Raw genomic sequence first — 22,695 nt, 5'->3', positions numbered from 1 at the left:
GTGGTTCAGCTCAGAGTGCTTAGGGACACCTCTGGCTTGTATGAAACAGCTTTGTCATGTTAACCTTGCCATTAATCTTACAGGCCTCTCTCTTTGAGGTAAAGCTCAGAGTCTGGTATAACCTTTGCAAGCTGAATGTGACTGGTCACCTTAAGGAAGCTAGTTCTGCTTGTTTGTGATTCCAAGAGCTTGCACTATAACCACAGCTTTATTCTGGGGTCATCCTACTCTTCTGAAAACACATTTAATAAAATATTCACACCCACGAGATGGGTTACTTGCCCTTTAGGCTCCGAGCATACCGTTATCTTCCGTTTCTATCTATGTATTTTATTCAAAACCTCAAATAAAGAGAAAAAAGAGATCAATAGTAAGTTAACAGTATATGCAATTTCTTGATTTCCCCAAGGAATTGCTATTGTTTAAACAGTAAAGAAGATTAGACCATACGCGTTTTTTTCCTCATTTTAGAACCGATGGGCTCATTTTTAGTAATCGCAGAGAATCCTGGGTGAGAGGGTGAGAAGCTGTTTCTGTGCCCAGTTCTCTATGAATAGATGCCTGCATGGCGGAATCAGGATCATTTACCTTGGCAGCACAAGGAACTTTCATTGATCCAAGAGAGACACTTTAGAGTCTCAAATCAGACGTACATAATGTAGTGATTAGGACAGAGAGATGAAAATGCCATGTCCAAAGCATTCAGTTGGTAGCTGAAGAGCTGGCTTGAGAGTCTCCGTCTCTTGATGGTCAGCCTAGGCCATTTTGTTATGTCATTTTCCTATAGCATGCGCTTTGAAGATTCTGTAAGGCCCACTGTTCGAGGCTAGTATTTGTGGTCCATTGCATGATGATGCTGAGAGATGTGGGAGAGGACTGAGTGTAGAAGTCTCAGCCTTGGGGGGCACCAGAGCTAATGGTTTGCCCTCAGTGACCCTTCCCATAGACTGCCTGATTATGTCTTACCAACTGTCATTCTTAGGGGTCCTCCTCTGAAAGGTTCTAGGAGGCACCTCCATGTTTCTGTTGATGTAGGTGGTTTGACGCTTAAAGAATACATGAGGTGGGATATGGCGCCTTCTTAGTCTACTGAAAGGTAGAACAGGAGGTATTTAGGTTTGGGTGAGGCACTAGCCCAGGGTGGTTATGTGACTTACCCAAGTGTATATCACACATAGGTGGCAGAGCTAGGATGAAGTTACATATCTTCTGACTCCCACCCCAGTGCTCATCTCATTTCACCCTCAGCCCTTTAAATGAGGACCTGGTCAACCTCAGTGAGTCTATTTAGGGTGTGGAGGGAGAAAGACCACACGGTTTCCTCCCAGCTGCCCCTTCTGTTCCTCCGTCCTGCCCTGCCAGGGCTCCAAGCACAGGTACTCTCCCGAGGCCGTGCTGTGTGATGGGCAAGCATGCACTTTGGAGTCAGACCTGTGACAATGACACTGAGACCTGGGCAGACCTGTGACAACAATGCTGAGTCCTGGGCTGGCGCCTGGCCCCGCTGAAGGTGCTTTTTCTCATCTGTATCATGGGGCTCATATCTGTTACTTCAAAAGGTTGTGGTGAGGATTAAAAGTTTCTAGTACGTGGCAGGTGCCCAGTAAATATTAGTTTCCTTCTTTCTCCTGGGCTGGGCTGGGCTCTGCTTACTTCCGTGTGTGGTGTGGAAGGGGTGGTGCCAAGGGGGCCACCAGCAGAGACACACTGTGAACAAGTTGGCGCTGGCACTCCTTGTCTTTTAGTCTCTGTCCCTCTACAGTGCTGCTCTGCTCTCAGAGATCCTGACATGAACCAAGCTTAAGTAGAAATGAAAGTTGATTATTTTTATGCAGATTACCATTGCTATAAAAACATTTTTATAATTAAAGGTGACCAGTGACCTGTTGACAACCGAGGTCGACCAGTTTCTCATTTATAAGTGTGTGCATGTTATTTTGTTTTATCTATTTATTTATTTATTTATTTTTTGAGATGGAGTCTCGCTCTGTCACTCAGGCTGGAGTCCAGTGGCGCGACCTCGGTGCACTGCAACCTCCGCCTCCTGGGTTCAAGCAATTCTCCTGCCTCAGCCTCCTGAGTAGCTGGGACTACAGGCGCACACCACCACGCCCGGCTAATTTTTGTATTTTTAGTAGAGATGGGGCTTCACCATGTTGGCCAGGATGGTCTTGATTTCCTGACCTCGTGATCCACCCGCCTCGGCCTCCCAAAGTGCTGGGATTTCAGGCCTGAGCCACCATGCCCAGCCGCATGTTATTTTTTTTTTAATTTTTGAGATGGGGTCTTGTTCTGTTGCGCAGACTAGAGTGCAGTGGTGAAATCACAACTCACTGCAGCTTCAACCTTCCGGGCTCAAGCCATCCACCTGCCTCAGCCTCCTGTGTAGCTGGTACTACAGGCACATACCACCACACTCAGCTAATTTTTTTTTTTTGTATGTTTTGTAGAGACGGAGATTTGCCGTGTTGCTCAGGCTGATCTCAGACTCCTGGGCTCAAGTGATCAAGCTGCCTTGGCCTCCCAAAGTGCTGGGATTATAGGCGTGAGCCACTGTACCTGGCCTTATGTTATTTCATGTATAAGAAAATTCAAGTATAAAATACTTTCTGAAAAGTGCTTTAAAATCTGTTATCCATGGACAAGATGTTTAGAACCGGCATCAGAGTGAGTGTGCTTACGCATGTTCTAAGAGATGCAGTTGAATGTGTAGATATAAGCACACCTTATTATTCTGGAGGTTTTGAAAGACTTTAAAAAAATCACAGTAGATCTCATTAATTCCTTAGATAAGTTGCCTTAATAAAGGGTAAATATAGTTTGGGAAACGTCTCTGATACAAGTGATCCACGTCTTCTGTAATATCATCCTTGTTCTTCATCCTTCCCAGGTGGGGCCAGGGGCCCTTGGTTTTTCACTGTTCCTTAAAAATCACTGCATCCCAGCTAGTCATCTGTTGGGAGGAAGCCTGCATCTTCAGGCTTTGAAATGAGCACAGTGTAAGGACAGAGTTCCTCCATTTCTCTCCTCTCGTGGTTTATATCACTTGTAGTGCTTGTCCATTTGTCCCAGGAGAAGAGACGGTGGCTCTCCGATGGTAAACTCTTTGAATCCTTTATGCTAAGTTGTTTAACATTTAAGTGCTCCGGAACATAAACACAAAATCGTTCTTGGTAACTGACGTGCTAAGTTTATAAAGTAGAAGAGAAAATATATCTACAAAATAGTCTTGTAGTTGTAGAAGTGCCAGTTTTTGGAGGTTTCATTCTGGTATAATTTCCCTAATTCACCTGCCAGAAATATGATTTGTGCAGGAAAATAGAACCATTAAAGAGGCATTGGTGTAAAGAGTTCAGTAGAAACAGGATCTCTTTAAGCAGAAAAGTGAAGCCAAATGATATTCTACATAAAGGACAAGGAGATTCAGATCCTGTATGGCTGATTTTAGAATTTTCTTTCTCCACGGAAAGCATTAGTTTGTGACATTAAATTAACCTGATTCAAATGTATGCATAGATACCACCAACAGGCCAGGGAATATCCCGTGGAACATTGAGGTTCTGTGACCCAGGCCCTTAAGTTTGGGTTGGATTTCACCCCTGGAAAAGGCAAAAGACACAGTACAGGGTGTGTTTTTCTGGGCTGCTGATGCAAACACCTAGGCAGGACCTGGCACGAAGAAGTGCCCCAGGATGCTCAATTGAATCTGACTCTTGTTTGGTGTTTAGACCCTAGAAGCCAGGTTGTCATCTTCACGGGCTGTGTTTCAAATTTTATTTGAAGTCGTGAAAATAATGCAGCAAAGACTGTGTTTTTTATGTAGTTAGGCATCATCTGCCTGCTGCTTCGCCTGCACTGGGGGTGGACCGAGTCTAAGGGGAGGTGGGGAGAGGTGGGCAGCGAATACCCTTGCTTTTGTGGCAGCAACACCTAGTGGCAGAAAAAGAGCGAGAAGAGAGAATTTGCCTCTCCCACTTGAGTGACAGCCCAAAAAGTCAGCACGAATGCCTCTGCCCTTCAGCTGCCCTGAGGTTTGTTTTGTTTTGTTTTAAACTGTTAAGAAAATTAACTTCCAATCGAGAGGGAGGTCTTTCAATGCCAAATCCCCGGTTCATGTTTCTCTGGTCTGAGAGGTTTGAAGTGGAAACGTTGGCTCTCCCTGCCGATCCCGTGGCAGCACTCCTGCTTACTGATGTGTTTGACAAGATTTGGGACAATAACTTATGACAATGCAGCTCGGTAGAAATTCACTCCTTTATTTTTTGAATTAGGAATTTCACTGTTAGCATCTTTGAATTGGGAGGGATATCTCTAACGTCCCTTTCAGTTCCCAAACCCTAGATCTCTGATTTCTCAATGAGCAAGAATTGGGTTGAATGTGCAGGATATTATATTTCCAGAATAGTCAGCTGTTTCATCTGCTGAGAAAGGTGGGTGAAGAGGTATTTTAACTGAATGAGATCTCGGAACCTGTTTTCTGTGCAGCAACGCCACACTATTCCTTCCTTCTTATCAGCAAGCTTATGGTAGCTGCCTGCCACTGGGAGACTGGGATATCAAAAATGACATAACTAACCAAAAAAACAAACATGATGTTTGTTTTCAGGATGATGAAATTAACCAGCAGAGCCAGCTGGCTGAAAAGCTGAAGCAACAGATGTTGGATCAGGATGAGGTAAAGAATGCAATATATATTTTTTTTCCACAAAGTTCTTCTATTACTCTTTGTTGTTGATGTTTGTTCCAGGAATTTAGTTGGCAAAGAAGCTTTTCATAATTACAGAATCATGTGGAAATTTCTTGGTAGATTTCCCTTCACTGCCTCTTACAAGCTGATTATCACTGAATTTAGAAAATAAATGTCTGACTTTCAAAATGCTTGATGTTTTGAGATTGAGTAGCCAGTGGCTACACTTCGTTCTGGAAGGGCAGAGACCTTTAGTTGGGTGATCAAACAAGGATGATCCTTTTTTATTTTTATTTTTTTGAGACAGGGTCTCTCTGTTGTCCAGGCTCGAATGCAGTGGTTGCAATTATGGCTCACTGCAACCTCCAGGGCTCAAGTGATCTTCCCGCCTAAGACTCTCAAGTAGCTAAGACTACAAGAATGTGCCACCATACCTAGCTAATTTTTTAATATTTTGAGACAGAGTTTCTCTATGTTGCTCAGGGTGACCTTGAACTCCTGGCCTCTAGCATGCCTCCTGCCTTGGCTCCCAAAGCACCGGGATTACAAGTGTGAGCCACCGCACCTGGTCTTGGGCAAGGCTGATTCTGCTTCCTAATACCCAGCAATACTGTGACCTGTTGTTTGAGTCCTACTTCAGTTTTGCAATCAGCTTGCTCAGATCTTTGATATACACCTTGTTCTCCTGCTGTCCTGTAGTGATACACAAACAAAAACAAAACTAGAAGGTAGAGGAGGGGAAGGCAAAGAGAATGGGGCCCGAGTACTGCATCAGCATGTATTCCATACACTAAAAAGGAGGCAAATTGTTTTCAGTCTCCCCAAAGGCATTCAGTTCTTCAGTAAGTGTTTTTATTACATTGTGTGTTGCCAAGTATTTTACAAACAAGAACCTAAGCAAAGGATAGCCAGCCAACTTATCAAACATGCACAATTAATAATTCCCTTGCTGAGGACCGTTTAAATGTTGTTCTCTTTTGTGCTTGAAGTTGCTTTCTGCTTCGTTGCTGAAATGCTATGGATTGGATCCCACTGTGCAATGACAGCAGGTGCCTGGGTTCCTGTCCTCAGTCCCAGGCCTCTGTAGGCATAAAGGACTCTGTAACCATTTCCTTCCTCTTTGTTCCCTTTCATCTCTTTAGGACAATGATTACCTCCCCTGCCCAAACACTTCCCTTGGTAGGGAGATAAGCTACACTTTTGTAATCAAGTGAACCATATTTCATTGATCTCTCTCTCTTAGCTGTAGTCAAGGCCTTCCATTTGCTTGAGTTTCCTGCCCTCTACCTCCCATTCTACTCCAGTTTCCCCCACATTGGCACAGCTGCCTGGGATAAACTCTCCTTCTTGTTACTGTTGAAACTCCTTAACGTTTTTCTTTTTCTATATTATCGAGGCAGTATCTGTTCAATATAGGAAAATCAATGTAGGAACAAAGATAATGAGAGCGTTGGCAAGCCCAGACATTCGCTTTTAACTAATGATACTGTTTGGGGTACATCCTTCTATATCTTCAGGATGGATGTTTAAAAAAAGGTGACTGATCGCTGTTGTATACTGTTTTAGTTGATTGTGAAGTCAACCAGTTTACAATGTGAAATCCTGATGACATTTAAAAACTACGTAAGTGGATTCCTTGTCATTTCCTTAGAAACGACTCTCAGATCCTTTGCTTATTTATTTATTATTTAGACGAAGTCTTGCTCTGCTGCCCAGGCTTGAGTGCAGTGGCATGATCTTGGCTCACTACAACCTCTGCCTCCCAGGTTCAAGCAATTCTCCTGCCTCAGCTTCCCAAGTAGCTGGGATTATAGGTGTGCACCACCACACCTAGCTATTTTTTTTGTATTTTTAGTAGAGATGGGGTTTTGCCATGTTGGCCAAGCTGTTGAACTCCTGACCTCAGGTGATCCACCTGCCTCGGCCTCTCAAAGTGCTGAGATTACAGGCATGAGTCACTGCACCTGGCCCCATCCTTTGCTTAAAATATGGAATAGCTATAAAATGCAGTGATTTTTGATGTGTAATTCATTCTTTGAGTTAAGGGTATACAGCTTTAAACTAACAACAACAACAACAACAACAAAAATACAAAACAAAACACATGCGCACAAAACAGATTTTTGCAATAAGAACATATCTGTCTTTTTGTTTTATTTTTTTATCGTCTGGACCATACAGTGGGGTTTCCCATCATCCTGAACTTTTCCAACTTGTTTTCTTATATCTGGTTTTTAAATTACTTACTTTTGGATACAGCATAGAACATAAACATTTGAACATTAGATTCACAAGTTCCATGCCGTCTCATTTCCCCAGCTTTTAGCTTCCACAAGAAGAGACTATGAGAAGATACAGGAGGAGCTGACACGTCTCCAGATTGAAAATGAGGCAGCCAAAGATGAGGTGAAAGAAGTTCTCCAGGCCCTGGAGGAGCTGGCTGTCAATTACGACCAGAAATCACAGGAAGTGGAGGATAAGACCCGGGCCAATGAGCAGCTGACAGACGAGCTGGCCCAGAAAACGGTTGGAGCATTTGTGTCTAGGGGGTGGGACTTCCTTGGCTGCCGTTCCTGTACTCATATTGATATTCATTGACAGACATGGTATAAGGAGGCAGTGGCTGATTAGTTATTCAGTGTTAGATGCATTCCCTGAGGTCCCTCCAACAATTGAAATACTTCATGCAAGTGACTTTTGTTCACTCATCCTGGAACTGCATATCATGACTGTTTTATATCCAGAGAATTGATAACATTAGTGGGGATGCTTTGTGGGAATAGTCAAAAGAGTGCACTTTGGAGCCGGAAAAGTCTTAGTTACAAGTCTGACATCATAACTCTTAGACCTTAGCTGTTCTAAGACAGTTAAGCTTTATGAGTATTCATTCCCTTATCTGTAAAAATGGTGATGATAACATGCTGCTTGCGTGGTGTGAGGGTTAGTGACAGTTTATGTAAAGCACTTGGCATAGATCTGTGCATATGCTACGATATCAATACATACATTTCAAAGCGTCGCTACTGGCAAGAGCGGGGTCCCATAGAAGGTATGGACTTCACTCTTCTTGTTTATACCCTCCTGAATGAATTCCATTCCCTCCCGTCAGCTTCTTGTCCTAGCTGTTACCTTCAGGAGCCTGGAACTAAGCTGCCCTTGTTTGTTTGTTTGCTGTTCTGTTTTAAGCCAGTGCTTCAGCCTGCACATTCCCTTATTTCCAGATTCTCCGAATGAAAGACACCATAGGTTCTGCAGGGAGCTAGCGGTAGCAGGAGCAGTGAGTGTTTGGCATGGCGGGGTGGGATGTGTCCTTTTCTACCTGGAAAACGGGTGGTGGAGAAGCTGACTGGCTCTAACCTGCCATCCTTAGCACCTCTGTCCAAAGGCCTGGTGTCCTGGGCTTGTGCCCAGCCTGCTTTGTGGAAAGCATCCAGTTGAAAAAGAAGTAGCAGATGGCGCAGGAGAGTGCTGATCTGCTGACTGTGAGGCTGACAGGAAATGCTCCTCGCGGCATACATTCAGCTCCACGGACGAAGACTTTTCTAGCAGCTTCCCAAGATGGGGACTACTGTCTCTGAGGATTTTAAAAACAAGATGACATAAGCAGTTGGCAATGCCAAACAAAATAAAACAAACTCATTCAGAAGTCACTTAGGAAAGGGGGTGACTTAGATTTCCTCTGCTTCGTGTTTTCTATGGGATTCATTTAATTAGTCCTTCATGTTACTTGCTTCTTAAAACAATGAAACATTTTTCATAATACAGTTTTTAATTTGCCATGAAACCAAAGTATTACTAGATTGGTTTAGAAGACTATTATTAGACAGTTTGTTTAAAAATGCTCTAGCTGCATATGGGAGAATTGTATAAACAGATAACTGTTTTACTGATGTTGAACGTTAGTTAAGAATACATATCTTTTGGCAAGATACATGAAGGATGAAAAAGAGATGGGTTTATTAAAGTTTGACAAGAAAATAGAGCTTCTGCTATATAGTACGAAACCAACTATTGAACGTAACCTAATTTTGAAAAAAGGTGAAGAGTGTTTAATTCAGCTTCACTCTGAAAATTAGAAGACTTTTTTTTTGAAGTCGTTTTCTAAACTTATTAATGTTCCTCTGGGCCATCTATTCTAGACCCATCTGTCTTTATCAATTTAGGTGGGAATATGGAGGTGGCCCAGGGAGCAGGTTTGTTTAGGAGTGGAGGTGGGGACCCTTGCAGGTAAGTGTAGACCCTGAAATGAAACAGGTAGGATTGACATAGAATATCTGGTAAGTAGGAAGATGCAATTACATGTGATAAATTTAAGGACTTCTTTTTTGGCTTTACTTATTTCTAGTAACTTATTTCCCTGACTTGGAAATTGTCATCTGATATGTAGACATATAATGTATCAGGCCATGTGATATAACTTGTTGATAAAGAGTTCCTCTTCTTATCCAAGAATGCAGTGCTATGCGAGAGTTTGCCTTAAAAGGATTCTTAGGTTGAAGTCATGTAAAAGAAATCCATTCTACATGATGGTGTTATTCTTTGTAATGTGGAGTGTATGAAATTGATAGGCAACCATTTGAATTTGTTGAAATTTGTTTTTCAGACTACATTGACAACCACACAGAGAGAGCTGAGCCAGCTACAAGAGCTTAGCAACCACCAGAAGAAAAGGGCAACTGAGATCCTGAATTTGCTGTTGAAAGATCTGGGGGAGATAGGTGGAATTATTGGCACCAATGATGTGAAAACTGTAAGCCAGCCCTTCTTTTATCCTCTCTACCTGCCCCTGTCAAGTTAGTAGGGTCTGTGCTTTACTCTTTTAAGCATTCAATGCTTAGCAATGTGCTTTGCATCTGCCATGTGCTGGTTTAGTGTTTGAATGAATGAAAAAAGGGCTAATTGAATGACTGAGTGAATTGTTTGTTGGGGTGAGGAGGAGGAGAAAAAAATTATCTTTCCAATCTAGGCAGTGTTTTCAAATCTTGGTTGGTTTTGTGTAAATTGGTTTGTTTCTCAAATTGGTTTATTTCTCAACTTATTTCCTAATGTTGCAGAAGTTTGGAATTAAATAGCTTAAGCAACAGTTCTAGTCTCAGAATTGTGTTTTTCCTTTTCTGAAAGAACCCAGTGGAGTGAAAATTCTCCAGCAAGTCAGTGTGAAAGTGATAGGATTCTAACAGTGGCTTAAGAAATAAAACCACATTTAATTATTCACAATATGAGAAGTCTAAAATCTTGCCACTCAGGGTGTGATCTGCCTCACCTGGGAGCTTATTGGAACTACAGCCTTTCAGGCCCCACCTCAGACCTATTGAATCAAAATCTGCACTTTAACAAGATTCTCCAGGTGATTCTTTATGCTTATTAAAGTTTGAGAAGCAAATTTTGGTTTGGTGCCATGGCTCAACAATGTCAAGTTCTCAGGCTTTTTCTCTATTTCCTTTCTCCTGTCCTCAGCTTGTTTCCTTTTCATAATCCAGAGGATTGTGCCTCATGGTAGCAAAATAGCTGCTATAGTACCAATCATCACATCCTCACTCAACCACATCCAAGGCAGGATGGGCTGAAAAGGCCAACTTCTTTAATCCAGGAGGGAAACATATCCCAGAAGTCCCCAGGAGACATATCCTTACACTTCATTGGCCAGAATTGGATCACATGACCACTCCACATTTCTGGGAAAGCAAAGGGGAATGGGATTACTATAATTGGCATAGACCAATCATGATGAATCCCTTGGGGTTGTACACATTGGTGCCCTTGGTTTTTTTTTTTTTTTTTTTGAGACAGACTTTTGCTTTGTCACCCAGGCTGGATTGCAGTGGCACAATCTCGGCTCACTGCAACCTCTGCCGCTGGGTTCAAGCAATTCTCATGCCTCAGTCTGCTGAGTAGCTGGGATTACAGGCATGTGCCACCAGGCCCTGCTAATTTATTATTATTATTATTTTTTTAAGTAGAGTTGGGGTTTCTCCATGTTGGCCAGGCTGGTCTCGAATTCCTGGCCTCAAGTGATTCACCTGCCTCTGCCTCCCAAAGTGCTGGGAATACGGGTGTGAGCCACCACACCTGGCCATTGGTGCTGTTGACAGCGAGAAAGTAAGAGATGTGGGGATAATAGGGGTGGTATAAAGTTGTCCAGAAACTAGGAATAGAAGGAAGAGATAGAGTTAAAAATGGTATCAGCCCAGAACAGGTAACAATTTGCTGGAATATAGAAAGGCTATTGTTGTTATTAACCAAAAAAACAGGGTAGAGACATTTTTAAAACAAAACAAAGCTTTATTGAGGTATAATTTACATAAAGCTGCACATATTTAAAGTATACAGTCTGAGAAATTTTGACATATGTGTACAGTCATGAAACCATCAGCACCGTTAAGATAATGAATGTCTCCATCTCCCCCAAAAGTATGTGGGGGCAGTTTCTGGTCTATTTTGTTTCATGGATCAAATCTTTCTGCCAATACCACAATGTTTTGATCACCATAGCTTTATAATAATATAGCATCTTATACAAAGGAGTCATTGATGAATATATGTTGATTTTATTGAGCTGGGGAATGGTATTACATTGCTTACCTTACATGTCACAATTCCCTGAAACCAAATTCTTTGAATTTAGCCATTTTATCTTTAAAAGGCTGAAATCTACATCAGTCTGCTTAGTGGGAACACTCAGGTTGTGAGTCGGGATTGTTAAATACTGGAAAATGCTCCCAAGATCAGGCTTCCTTTTGTAGACTATTTCTGGGAAATGTTGAAAGCCCTTTTTGGATGGCGTAAACAGGTCTCAGCGTAGAGTACATGACTGCTCGTGAATGTAACCATTCTTTCATGGAACATTTATTGTAACTGATTATTTCATAAATCCTTGTGAATGAATCTAATTCTAGCACAGACTTCTCAGATACTATAGAGTTAATCTTATTAAGCTTCAGTTTGGTGATTTTATATTTGAAGATTTAATTTTTTGAACCATACGTTGGTGTTGAGCAATAAAATTTGACGTGAGGTGATTAAATGGCCTCACAATATGAAGGTGGAGTTGATATATGGGAAGTTGATGCTTGCTGCTGATAATGATAAAGGAAGAAGGTATTTTTATGCTAAGTTCTAAAATAGAGCTGATGAAAATGCTAATGAAATCAGGAGTGTCTGGGTGCTTTAGTATTGAAAAAAGAGTCTTTACCTTTGGGAATCTGAACTATGATTGAGATTCAGATTATTTTTAAATACTCAGTTGGATGTTTTTGAGATTATTTTTGGATTCCAGACATTGGATGTCCTAGTTAATTTCATTGATAGCCCTCATTTCTATCATTCTGGTTTTTTTCATATAATTGTGAGTTCATCATTAGGGTGATAAGCGCTAAGGGAGTAGTTGTATGACTTTGGATAAGTCACTGTACTTCTCTGGGCTTCATTTTTCTAATTTATAAAATGACAAGATAAGCTCAGACAGTATCAAAAATTGTCAGCTTAGAAATTACATGACTTCTGCACATTTGTTTTAGATTTATCCTTATAGGTACACGTACTTTTCTTATTGGTCATGACTATGAATTGATACGGTAATTCTTTTGATATGGGAAAATGAACAGATCAAGGGAATTTGTTTCATTGGTTTTGTATTTTTATTCCTAAAATGCCATTTAATTTTCACAAGATCCCTCCTGGTAGGACTCTGGGATGGGGGAAAAATATGGCTATTGGAGCCTTCACCAGTCCACAGTTCTAGAATATGACAGCTCTGAAAAGCCAGAAAACAGAAAAACCCATATATCCCCAGCTCAATCATGTCTTGAAACATTTCCAGAGTCCAGTCATTTTGTTTCATCAACAAAACAAGATGAGTCCAGCATGTAACAAGATGAGCCCAATGTTAACTTTATCCAAGTTTATGAGTGAGCCTTCTCTTCCTTTCATGTACTGGTGGCACTGAACTGTCAACAGAAGTGTGATGAGGTCCATACATTTGGAAAGGAGAGCTTTATTTTTCATAAAGGGTTGCAGCCTGCAGGGTGGCCATTCTTACAGGTTGGGAAGTGTAGCCTTTGGCCAGAAGCCAGAAATAAGCACTTTGAGGATGGGAAGAATAAGACAGGGATTTATGTTTTTCACAGGGTGGCCAAATAAACTTATTCAACAGGTTACAGGAGGAGCTATGAATATTCATGAAGGAGTGGCATGTGCATGTGTAGTAGGAAAACATGTATGCAACATGGGTCCCATGTTCACTTTGATTTGGAGACTTAACATTTAAATGTATTATAATTAGGCCCTGTACATCAAAGGGTGAAGCAGCGGACATGAAGGCTGTGTGCAGCCTTAGTAGCCTGGCCAGAACCAGAACCACTTCGTAGTTGGTGGTCTCTTGTTGGGGAAGGAACTTTGGTTGGTGGTTGTGTTGAAATTGCAAAAGAGAGGGGCAGGGGCAGGCTGTGGTTATCAGCAGTGAAGCAGTGGAGTGAATATTTCAAAAGGGCTGGCTTCTGTTTAACCCTTGGGGAAGAAAGCCTAATGCCGATCGGCGAGGGAGGGTGTATGACCAGGCGTTTCCAACTTCCCGATCTGTCATGGCCTGGAACTCGGTATTTAACATTTCTCTGGGGTCTCCTTGGCCATGAGGGCGTCTGCTCAGTCATTTGGGGGGTTAGGATTTTATTCGTGTTTCTTGGGGCCTACCTTACCTTGCTACCTTCGAAGGAATTTAGCCAGAAACTGAATAGAAGTTGAGGTAGAGTGAATGAACTGAATTCGACTGGCTGCCTTATTTTCTTTTGGCCCACACTGACTTCTTTTTGTCCCATTCTAACTTTTAGGCCTTTAAATGTGAATATGCACCTTACTTACCTTGGGTGTGGCCTAGGAATGGCAGTAGTTCATTATCTTGCACAGCCACTCCATGCTTGAGAGATGGGGTAGGGAGGTGGAGAGGTAGGGGCGACTCCCTGTATAGGCAGGTAGAAGCAGCAGGCCACATCTTCCATAGATTTCATGACAGTGTGGTCTTTTCTCCTGGGCTGGTCATTGATACTGGATCCCATGGTCTAGTATGTACTACTGGGGGCATTATCAGACTCTGAGACAGTTATAAATAAAATTTCAGCAGCAGACTGATTTTTTTTTTTAATAACAGTGTCCTGAAATTACTGGAAACTTTTGAACATGAAACCGCTAAATATATGAACTTTGTAGTGGTAAGAAATCTCACAGTTAAAACCCCTTTGTTAGGGGTATTGTTTTTATCCATCAGGCACAAACTCAAAATCTCATTTTAGATCTCCAAGGATAAGAACTGGCTTCAGAAGTTATAGCTCTGGTTTGGGAGAAGAAATGTCTAGCTCTCATTTTGGAGGAAGCCCATCTTTATACATATCTATATTTTTACTCTTCCTCAATTTACATGGGATCTAGGCATAAAAGACAAAGTGTCCTACTTTGACAGACCTAGAAAAGAAGAGGGATTCATTCTCTTCACAGGGTGCCAGAGCTGCTGGCTCAGCAGCGTTTTCCTACCAGGAGCTGGTGTAGGCTGTGAATTCCATGTGGAAGAGATGGGTTTTACTTTGTCTTTCTGCAGAAGCTGGACAAGATGTAAGATTACACCAGGTCAGGCTCAGGAAGGTGTTTCTCATCCCTCTCCTACGCTGGACTAACGACAGTGGCAGAACACACTGAACTTAGAGATCGCATGCTTTTCTTACCCAGTGTCTCCACGCCATTAGAGTAGAAAAGGAATGTAGTGAGGAGTGGTTTTGGTAGGCAGATCTTTGCAGTCGGAAGTAAAATGGGTTTAACAAGGATCTCCATGCAGGTAGAGTCAGAAATAGACACTTGTCAGTTTTCTTGCTGTTGACATACATTCTGCAGTGTTGTTGACACTGGAGTCACTTGACATGTCCTATTGTTGAATTTTTTTTAATTTTTAATTTTTATTTCAGTAGGTTTTTGGAGGACAGGTGGTGTTTGGTTATATGGACGAGTTCTTTAGTGGTGATTTCTGAGATTTTGGTGCACCCATCACCTAAGCAGTGTACACTGTACCCAGTGTGTGCTCTTTTATCCCTCACCCCACTTCCCACCCTTTCTTCCGAGTCCCCAAAGTCCATTGTATCATTCGTATGCCTTTGTGTCCTCATAGCTGGCTCCCACTTATGAGTGAGAATATACGATGTTTGGTTTTCCGTTCTTGAATTATTAATACTTCACTTAGAATAATAGTCTGCAATTCCACCCAGGTTGCTCCGAATGCCACTATTTCATTCCTTTTTATGGCTGGGTAGTATTCCATGATTTTATGTGTATACATATATATATGTATACACACACACACACACACACACACACACACACACCACATTTTCTTTATGTACTTGTTGACTGATGGGCATTTGGGCTGGTTCCATATTTTTGCAATTGCGAATTGTGCTGCCATAAACATGCATGTCTTTTGCATATAATGACATCTTTTCCTTTGGGTAGATACCCAGTAGTGGGATTGCTGGATCGAGTGGCAGATCTACTTTTAGTTCTTTAAAGAATCTCCACACTGTTTTCCATAGTGGTTGTACTAGTTTACATTCCCACCAGCAGTGTAAAAGCGTTCCTTTTCATCACTTCCATGCCAACATCTATTGTTTTTTGATTTTTTTTATTATGGCCATTCTTGCAGAAGGAAGGTGGTTTCACATTGTGGTTTTGATTTGCATTTCACCGATAATTAATGATGTTGAGCCTTTTCCATATGTGTGTTGGCTATTTATATTGTTGTTGAATTCTTATGGTATGGTAAGGTTGATGCCAAATTACAGGCACTCAGCAGTTTCTAGTGTACTTCATATTTGCTACCAAATTTCAGGGCTGATACCTGATTCCATTTTTTTAGCCCTCAAATGTTTGCTGAACAGATAGTTATATGATGAGTGAATGACAGCAATAGCTGTGGAACATCAAAAAACCATGGTTGGAGTCACTGTCTTTCAACCAATGGAAGCCTGTGTTTCTGCGCTGGATTCTGGACAGGGCTCTTTGTTTTCTCTTAAGGTGCGAGGCTGCCCTCTGGTGGCTAAACAAAATATGCACACAGTTACTTGCTCATTTCGTCAATTGCTCTTCAAGACCATGTTTGCATTTCAGCAGATGGGTTTCTATCCCAAGTATCTTGCTTCAACTTTTGTTTCAAGTAGAGCTTTGAAACTTAGAAACTAAATATAGACCATGCAGGAATGATGGCTGTCAGAATCCTCTCTTCTAAGGTGGATTTAGACTGTTGTTCTCAGATGATCTTAAATAATGAGCTAGATTACTGGCTGTTTGGAAGGAACAGGTGTGACAAAGCAAAGGAAAATAGACTGGTAGTAGTAATGAAAAGTTATGCTGAGAAACCTTCATCAAGAAGCCCTTTGGTAATTCATAGTACATTCTTATTAAATCGATTTTCTATTTAATTGAGGACTACATAGAAACACCTTTTTATTTCAGTCCTTGTTTATAGAAACATATTCAAGGCATTATACTACTTGTCTACCTGAATAAGCACACTATAGAGAACATTAATGAAGTTTTGATTTGAGTTTTTATAGGAATTCAGCATCACCTTTAGGAGCATTGGGTGTCGCTGCTGTTACAGAGATGTAAGGTGTAAGACATTGAATGGAATACCTTTTTGAAGTTATCTCCTTTTAAAAATCTTCAGTGTTTCTTCTTATGCTGTCATTTCTCTTTCTAAAAATTGATGGTAATGAAAAACCTAGTTAATTGAGGATTATATTTAGTAGGGGGTTTCAACTGAAAGTTTCACCTGAGGTTTAGGAGAAGTTGGGGTTGAATGTTTAGTACTTTACGCTTGTCCTTTAATTAGGATTCTGAACCAGGAATCCACGGATACCTTGGGCATCCAGGGGCAGGTTTCAAGGGAGTCTGTGAACCTATGGAAATTGTGGGCAACATTTGAGTGTGTCCCCTTCTTTGCTCAGTTGGCAGATGTGAATGGAGTCATTGAGGAGGAGTTTACCATGGCCCGCCTGTACATCAGCAAGATGAAGTCAGAGGTCAAGTCCCTGGTGAACCGCAGCAAACAGCTCGAGAGCGCCCAGATGGACTCCAACAGGAAGATGAACGCCAGCGAGCGGGAGCTGGCCGCCTGCCAGCTGCTCATCTCCCAGGTGGGCCCTTCCCTTCCCCCTCATTGCACACTCCTGTTGTCTTGAGATCTGCTCCCTCCGTGCCCTTGCTGGTGCTGATGGTACGCCATAGGCTTAGTTGATGGACTTCGCTTTGTGTAAGCTTGGCCTACCCAGGTGATGGCAGCCCATGTCCATTCCTAGGGCTACATTTTGTTGTGTGAAATACATGAATTCTGTTGAGTCCTTTCCCTTTTTAGAGGATATATCTATCTACCCATCCATAGATGGATAGCTAGCTAGCTAATGAATGTAAAAGATTGGGTGGAATCTCTAAAACTCCTATAAGTAAGGCAATATTCCCTCATCTTTTAATCTCTACCATAGGTCCACTTTAATATGGAAAAACAGAAACTACTAATAATAGTAGTAGTAGTAGCAGGTGGCATTTTATTGAGTGTTTACTATGTACCATACACTGTGCTAAGTACTTCACATGCATTTTCTCACTTAATCTTAAAAAAATCCTGGTAGGCAGGTTTTATTATTATTCCTCAGATGATAGGCAGCTGCGATTTAGATTAAATATATGTCCAAACACCTACAGCCAGTGAATGACGAGCTGGGACTCAAAAAAATGTGTGTGAACCCAAAGCCCATGTCTCCCAGGGCTTTTCCAGCCCGAGGGAACATTTCACTCGCCTGTTGAGTCAGGCTGCTCTTCCTCCTATTGGAGTGGCATTTTCAGTTTAATAAGGTAGCTTCAGAAAACAGCAACCCAGCGTCTGGGCTACCACTGATATCTCAGCTTGGCATTTGGGTCTGACGTTTCCAGGAGGGGTCTAGTTGTATACCACTTACTGCCTTATGCCAGGCATTAAAATAGGCTGTCATTGGGAGTAAACAGGAAACAGATACCAACATGGATTGGTGTGTCAAATAATACCGAGGCGGACAAAAGCATACTTTATTCTGGTATGCTTTTCACCGTAATAATGTGTAATCATAGAAACATCTCCAACCTCTCTGTCTAAAATGGATCCACAAGGTTCCATTTTATAACCAACATAATAAGCAGAAATGTATTGAAAAGCTTATTCAATGCTAATGTGAGATAGTAAAATTGATATATTCATACATTGTTGATAAAAGTATAATTTGGTCAGTCCTTTTGGAAAGCACCATGGAAATCAGAAACCATAAAAATGTAAGTAGAATTTAGTCCAGTAATTTCACTGACAGTATTTTTCATTGTTAATGAAAATGAAAAAGATTTATTTCATATGGTATTCTCATTTCCTGATTAAAAATATTCAAAGCTTTTATGCAAGGTATTGAAGACTGTGTTATTTTGCATTATAATAAAATAAATTGCCTAAATATCCATTGATAGACTAATAAGATGAAGTTACATGGAATAATATTATGCAGCTCTTATAAAAAATGTAAAAACCTAGCCATTGGGAAAGTCTAATTATATGCAGTTAAGTGAATATGAAAATGCTGAGTTGGATTTGTGTGGTGCTTTGCATTCCTGCAGATAAGACCAGGAATATCGGGGGAAATAGTCCATAGATTGGTTTATGGTTTACACCACTTTTTCTGGATTTGCTTTAGAACTTTATTTTTTTTATAATTATATGGTTGTTATTTATAAAAAATGAAAATAAAAATGATATGCATTAGGCAACAGTGCACCTCATACTTGATTTCTAGGTCATCTACGATACCAATAGCATGTGCTTTGGCCAGCCTGCCTCTAACATTTGGGGGCCAAGGCAAGGGTACTAATGGAGACCCTATGGCCTGCAGCCCACCCTCTTCTCTTTCAAGCTAGACATACCAGCTCCATGTCCAACTCCCTTTTGCACCCGGTGTGAACTGATGGAACTGTTAGATGCCAGCTGCCATTTGTGTAAATGGGTGAGGAAGAGGTAGTGCCAGCCCTGGCCTTCAGACCTGGAGTGGGAAGTTTCTAGGTCCCCAGTACTCTGAGGGTGGTCTATAGGGGACATAGGTTCAGATGGACATGTTCCTTTGGCCTGCGAACTCTTTGCTTAGTGGAGTGGGGTGTAGCCAGAGGAGGGCCCAGTGGGGTGCTGTGAATCGTCCAGGTCTCAGACTGACACTGACTTTGCTGTATGAGATCAGAGTGGAGAACATTGTGGCTCTGTGTTGAGTTTAAAGAGTTCTCTTCCTACATCAGCAACAAACACAGCTTCCATTAGGTGGTGGTTTGCACTCTGCTACAATTCACGCATAGCAAAGATCCGACCATTATTTCCTGAGGTTCAAAAGTGACAGAAGCCGTGGCTCTTTATATTCTGATGTGATCTCAGGAATCTGACACAGTCTTTCCAGCCGAAATGCTATCTTCTTTGTTGACATTCATCCTCGTCACCAAAAACTGTGCTTATAAGATGACTGTTCCAATGGAGTTGTGTTTTCTGGAGAGGTTATTTTATAAGATTAAAGCTCAGTCTCCAGGGTCTTCCTGCCTAAAGCTGAGCTCCCCAGATCTGGAGAGGGGAGTGTTCTGTATATATTTCCCATCTGCCTAGAAGTTACCGCTGTCCCTGTTCAGCCAACAAGCTCTCATTCATCCATTCATTTCACTACTATTTATGAAGCACCTACCCTCGTGGAGCTAGCAAGTAAAAAAGACAGGACAAATGATGTAGACGTTAGGTGCTGTAAGAAAGTGTTGGGGCCTGAGTGATAAGGAGCTAGCCAGGGTAGTGTGTGTGTGTGGTGTGTGGTGGGGTGGTGATGGTGGGGAGGGAAAGCTTCCAGGGAGAGGAAAATGCAAAGGCCCTGAGATGGGAATTGGTGTGTCTGAAGGACAGAAAAAGGGAAGACCTAATAATTGAATGGTGAAGATGGAATCCAGAGGTGCATGTTGAATGAATGAGGCCTTCAGCCCTGCACTTTTCCCAGCCCCTTTCTCTCATGCACGCTTTTCTCTGAGAAGGGAAACCAGCTCGGCCTTTGGCATCTCATGTTAAGTGGATGGTGAGGAGGGGCCTGCCATGAGTGGTGTCTGTGGGGAATGAAGCCGAGAAGCACAGGGAGAAGCAGAGGTCTGTCTTGGTATGATTCTGAACACCAAGGCAAGGGTAAAATGGACACCATTTGGTAGTGGCACTCAGAACAGAAAAGGGACTCAGGAACCCCTCCTCTCTCGCATTTTCCCACCAGACAATTCCAGGCCAGCCTGGATGACCACTTGCTAGTCATTCACTCTTCCTTTTTGCTTGTTTAAAGCACGAAGCCAAGATCAAGTCTCTGACAGACTACATGCAGAACATGGAACAGAAAAGGAGGCAGTTGGAAGAGTCCCAGGACTCGCTCAGCGAAGAGCTGGCAAAGCTCCGAGCCCAAGGTAAATATTTGACTAACGTGCAGGTGTCAAACACCTGGCATGAGGCAGACAGCCTCTGGTTGGCTGGAATCATGATGTTTAGTTTTGTTCAGTGAAAGCATTTCTAGGTCTACTGCAAACAATAGCATAACTAGAAAAAAAGGAGAGATTTCTTTTCTTTCTTTCTTTTTTTTTTTTTAAGACGGGGTCTCACTCTGTTGCCTAGGCTGGGGTGCAGTGGCACAATCTCAGTTCACTGCAACCTCCGCCTCCCGGTTCCAGCGATTCTCCTGCCTCAGCCTCCTGAGTAGCTGGGACTATAGGTGCGTGTCACCACACCCAGCTAATTTTTGTATTTTTTTTAGTAGAGATGGGGTTTCGCCATATTGGCCAGGCTGGTCTCGAACTCCTGACCTCGTTATCTGTACACCTCAGCCTCCCAAAAGTACAAGAGTGAGCCACTGTGCCCAGCCTAAAAGGAGAGATTTCTGAGAGACCGTCCCCACACTGAATCCGCTCATCTTCCCATCTTCCTCACAGTCCACCCAGTTACCCAAATCAGAATCCCCTGCTCCCCACCTCCTGACTCTAGTTGGTCACCAGAGCCTGTCCATTTCGCCTGCCAGAAGCCCCTCTGGTTCACTGTCCAGGTTAACTAAGGACTGTGGCTACATCCATCTACCCATGCCCACCCTCAGTCTGCTCTGGGCCAGCCACTGTGTGGCATCCCAACGGATGATTCTAAAATTCACATTCTCTCTCTGTCCAAACCAACACTTCTAACCCTTCCATGGCATCCTGTTGCTCTTAATGTAAAGTTTGAACTGTCACGGCTTCCCTAGCACCCGCTTGAACAAGCTCTTCCCTTTGCCAGCCAGCCTTGTGATCTCCTGAGCTTAGGGAAGTGCCTCACACATACGAAGCACTTCATAAATATGAATGAATAGAAGCAGAAATTCAAGAGAAGGGTCTAGAAATGCACAAAGTAGAACAGGATTAAGAATGTATGTGCCATGCAATGTGAAACTAGAACATATATATTTATGGGTTGCAATGAAAATTGTTAGAATTTTCTCAGAAAGCCATTTGAAAATACATATTAATAACTGTAACATTTTTCATACCTTTTGATCATCACATCTCAGATATTCATTGCAGAATTTTAGATCAGCAAAAAAAAGGAAGCCATCTAAATGTCTAATAGTTAACACACTATGGCATGTTATTTAATAGAACTTTTTTTTCACATGAAATACATGAAGGTGTGCAGCAATGTTTATGATGCAATGTTAGGTGAAAATCACAATATATCATTGTATTCTTACTATGGTTATAACTATTAAAAATGAATGGATGTGTCCGGGCATGGTGGCTCACGCCTGTAATCCCAGCACTTTGCGAAGCCGAGGCGGGTGGATCACAAGGTCAGGAGTTCGAAACCAGCCTGGCCAACATGGTGAAACCCTGTCTCTACTAAAAATACAAAAATCAGCGGGGTGTGGTGGCACATGCCTGTAATCCCAGCTACTCGGGAGGCTGAGGAAGGAGAATCACTTGCATCCGGGAGGTGGAGGTTGTAGTGAGCCGATATCGTGGCACTGCACTCCAGCCTGGGCGACAGAACAAGGCTCCGTCTTGAAAAAAAAAAGTGAATGGATGCTTGTGTTCCTAAAAATTCATATTTAAGATAAAAGTGGTTGTGATAGGGTAGTTGGGATTGGTGATGCTGTTATCAATATTTATGTCCTTTATTGTTGTTATACAGTTTGCTCAGTAAATGTATTTTGTGTCAGATGCCAAGGCAAACTTAAAAAGAAAGAACGTGCCAGGCGCGGTGGCTCAAGCCTGTAATCCCAGCACTTTGGGAGGCCGAGGCGGGTGGATCACAAGGTCAGGAGATCGAGACCATCCTGGCTAACATGGTGAAACCCCGTCTCTACTAAAAATACAAAAAATTAGCCGGGCGTGATGACGGGCGCCTGTAGTCCCAGCTACGTGGGAGGCTGAGGCAGGAGAATGGCGTGAACCCGGGAGGCAGAGCTTGCAGTGAGCCAAGATCGTGCCACTGCACTCCAGCCTGGGCGACAGAGCAAGACTCCGTCTCAAAAAAAAAAAGAACATACCCACTCTCTGCTCTAACCTTGTAACATGTTCTTTGGGTGGTGGTAACACATGGATGTTAGGAGTAGGTGCACCATCAAAACTGCACATGGAAAATCATGTTTCTCTCTTGCATCCGGTGGTTTCTGCAGTGGGGCCACTGAATTGAAATAAAATAGAGACAAGAAAACCTGAAGTGGAACAGACTAGAGAGAAATAATGAATTGAATGTCACTGTCGTAAAGCACTCTGCCCCCTGGCACCCCAGCTCCCCAGCTGGGGCTGCCCATTGCCCCTGGCATTCAGGGAGCACCATCGACCAAGCATATGCTGAGACAGGAGTGCCACACTGCAGCCCTGCCCCAAACGTGGGGCCTTCTGGTTTAATCTCAAAAGTGTTACGCTATCTTTCTATTTCC

General features: G+C 42.4%; 1 protein-coding gene across 1 annotated transcript in view; it reads left to right on the top strand.

The window, feature by feature from the left end:
- Positions 1 to 22,695, top strand: part of KIF5C (kinesin family member 5C) — a 152,513-nt gene that overhangs the window by 99,717 nt on the left and 30,101 nt on the right. The window contains exons 13-17 of the mRNA XM_032145941.2: positions 4,607 to 4,675; positions 7,007 to 7,213; positions 9,291 to 9,437; positions 16,669 to 16,857; positions 20,080 to 20,197. Of these exons, the coding sequence (XP_032001832.1) occupies positions 4,607 to 4,675; positions 7,007 to 7,213; positions 9,291 to 9,437; positions 16,669 to 16,857; positions 20,080 to 20,197 (730 nt within the window). The remainder of the gene's footprint in view (positions 1 to 4,606; positions 4,676 to 7,006; positions 7,214 to 9,290; positions 9,438 to 16,668; positions 16,858 to 20,079; positions 20,198 to 22,695) is intronic.

Source organism: Hylobates moloch, unplaced genomic scaffold, assembly GCF_009828535.3.
Source record: "Hylobates moloch isolate HMO894 unplaced genomic scaffold, HMol_V3 SCAFFOLD_24, whole genome shotgun sequence".
NCBI classification, from domain to species: domain Eukaryota; kingdom Metazoa; phylum Chordata; class Mammalia; order Primates; family Hylobatidae; genus Hylobates; species Hylobates moloch.
This window is presented reverse-complemented; position numbering and strand designations above follow the sequence as displayed.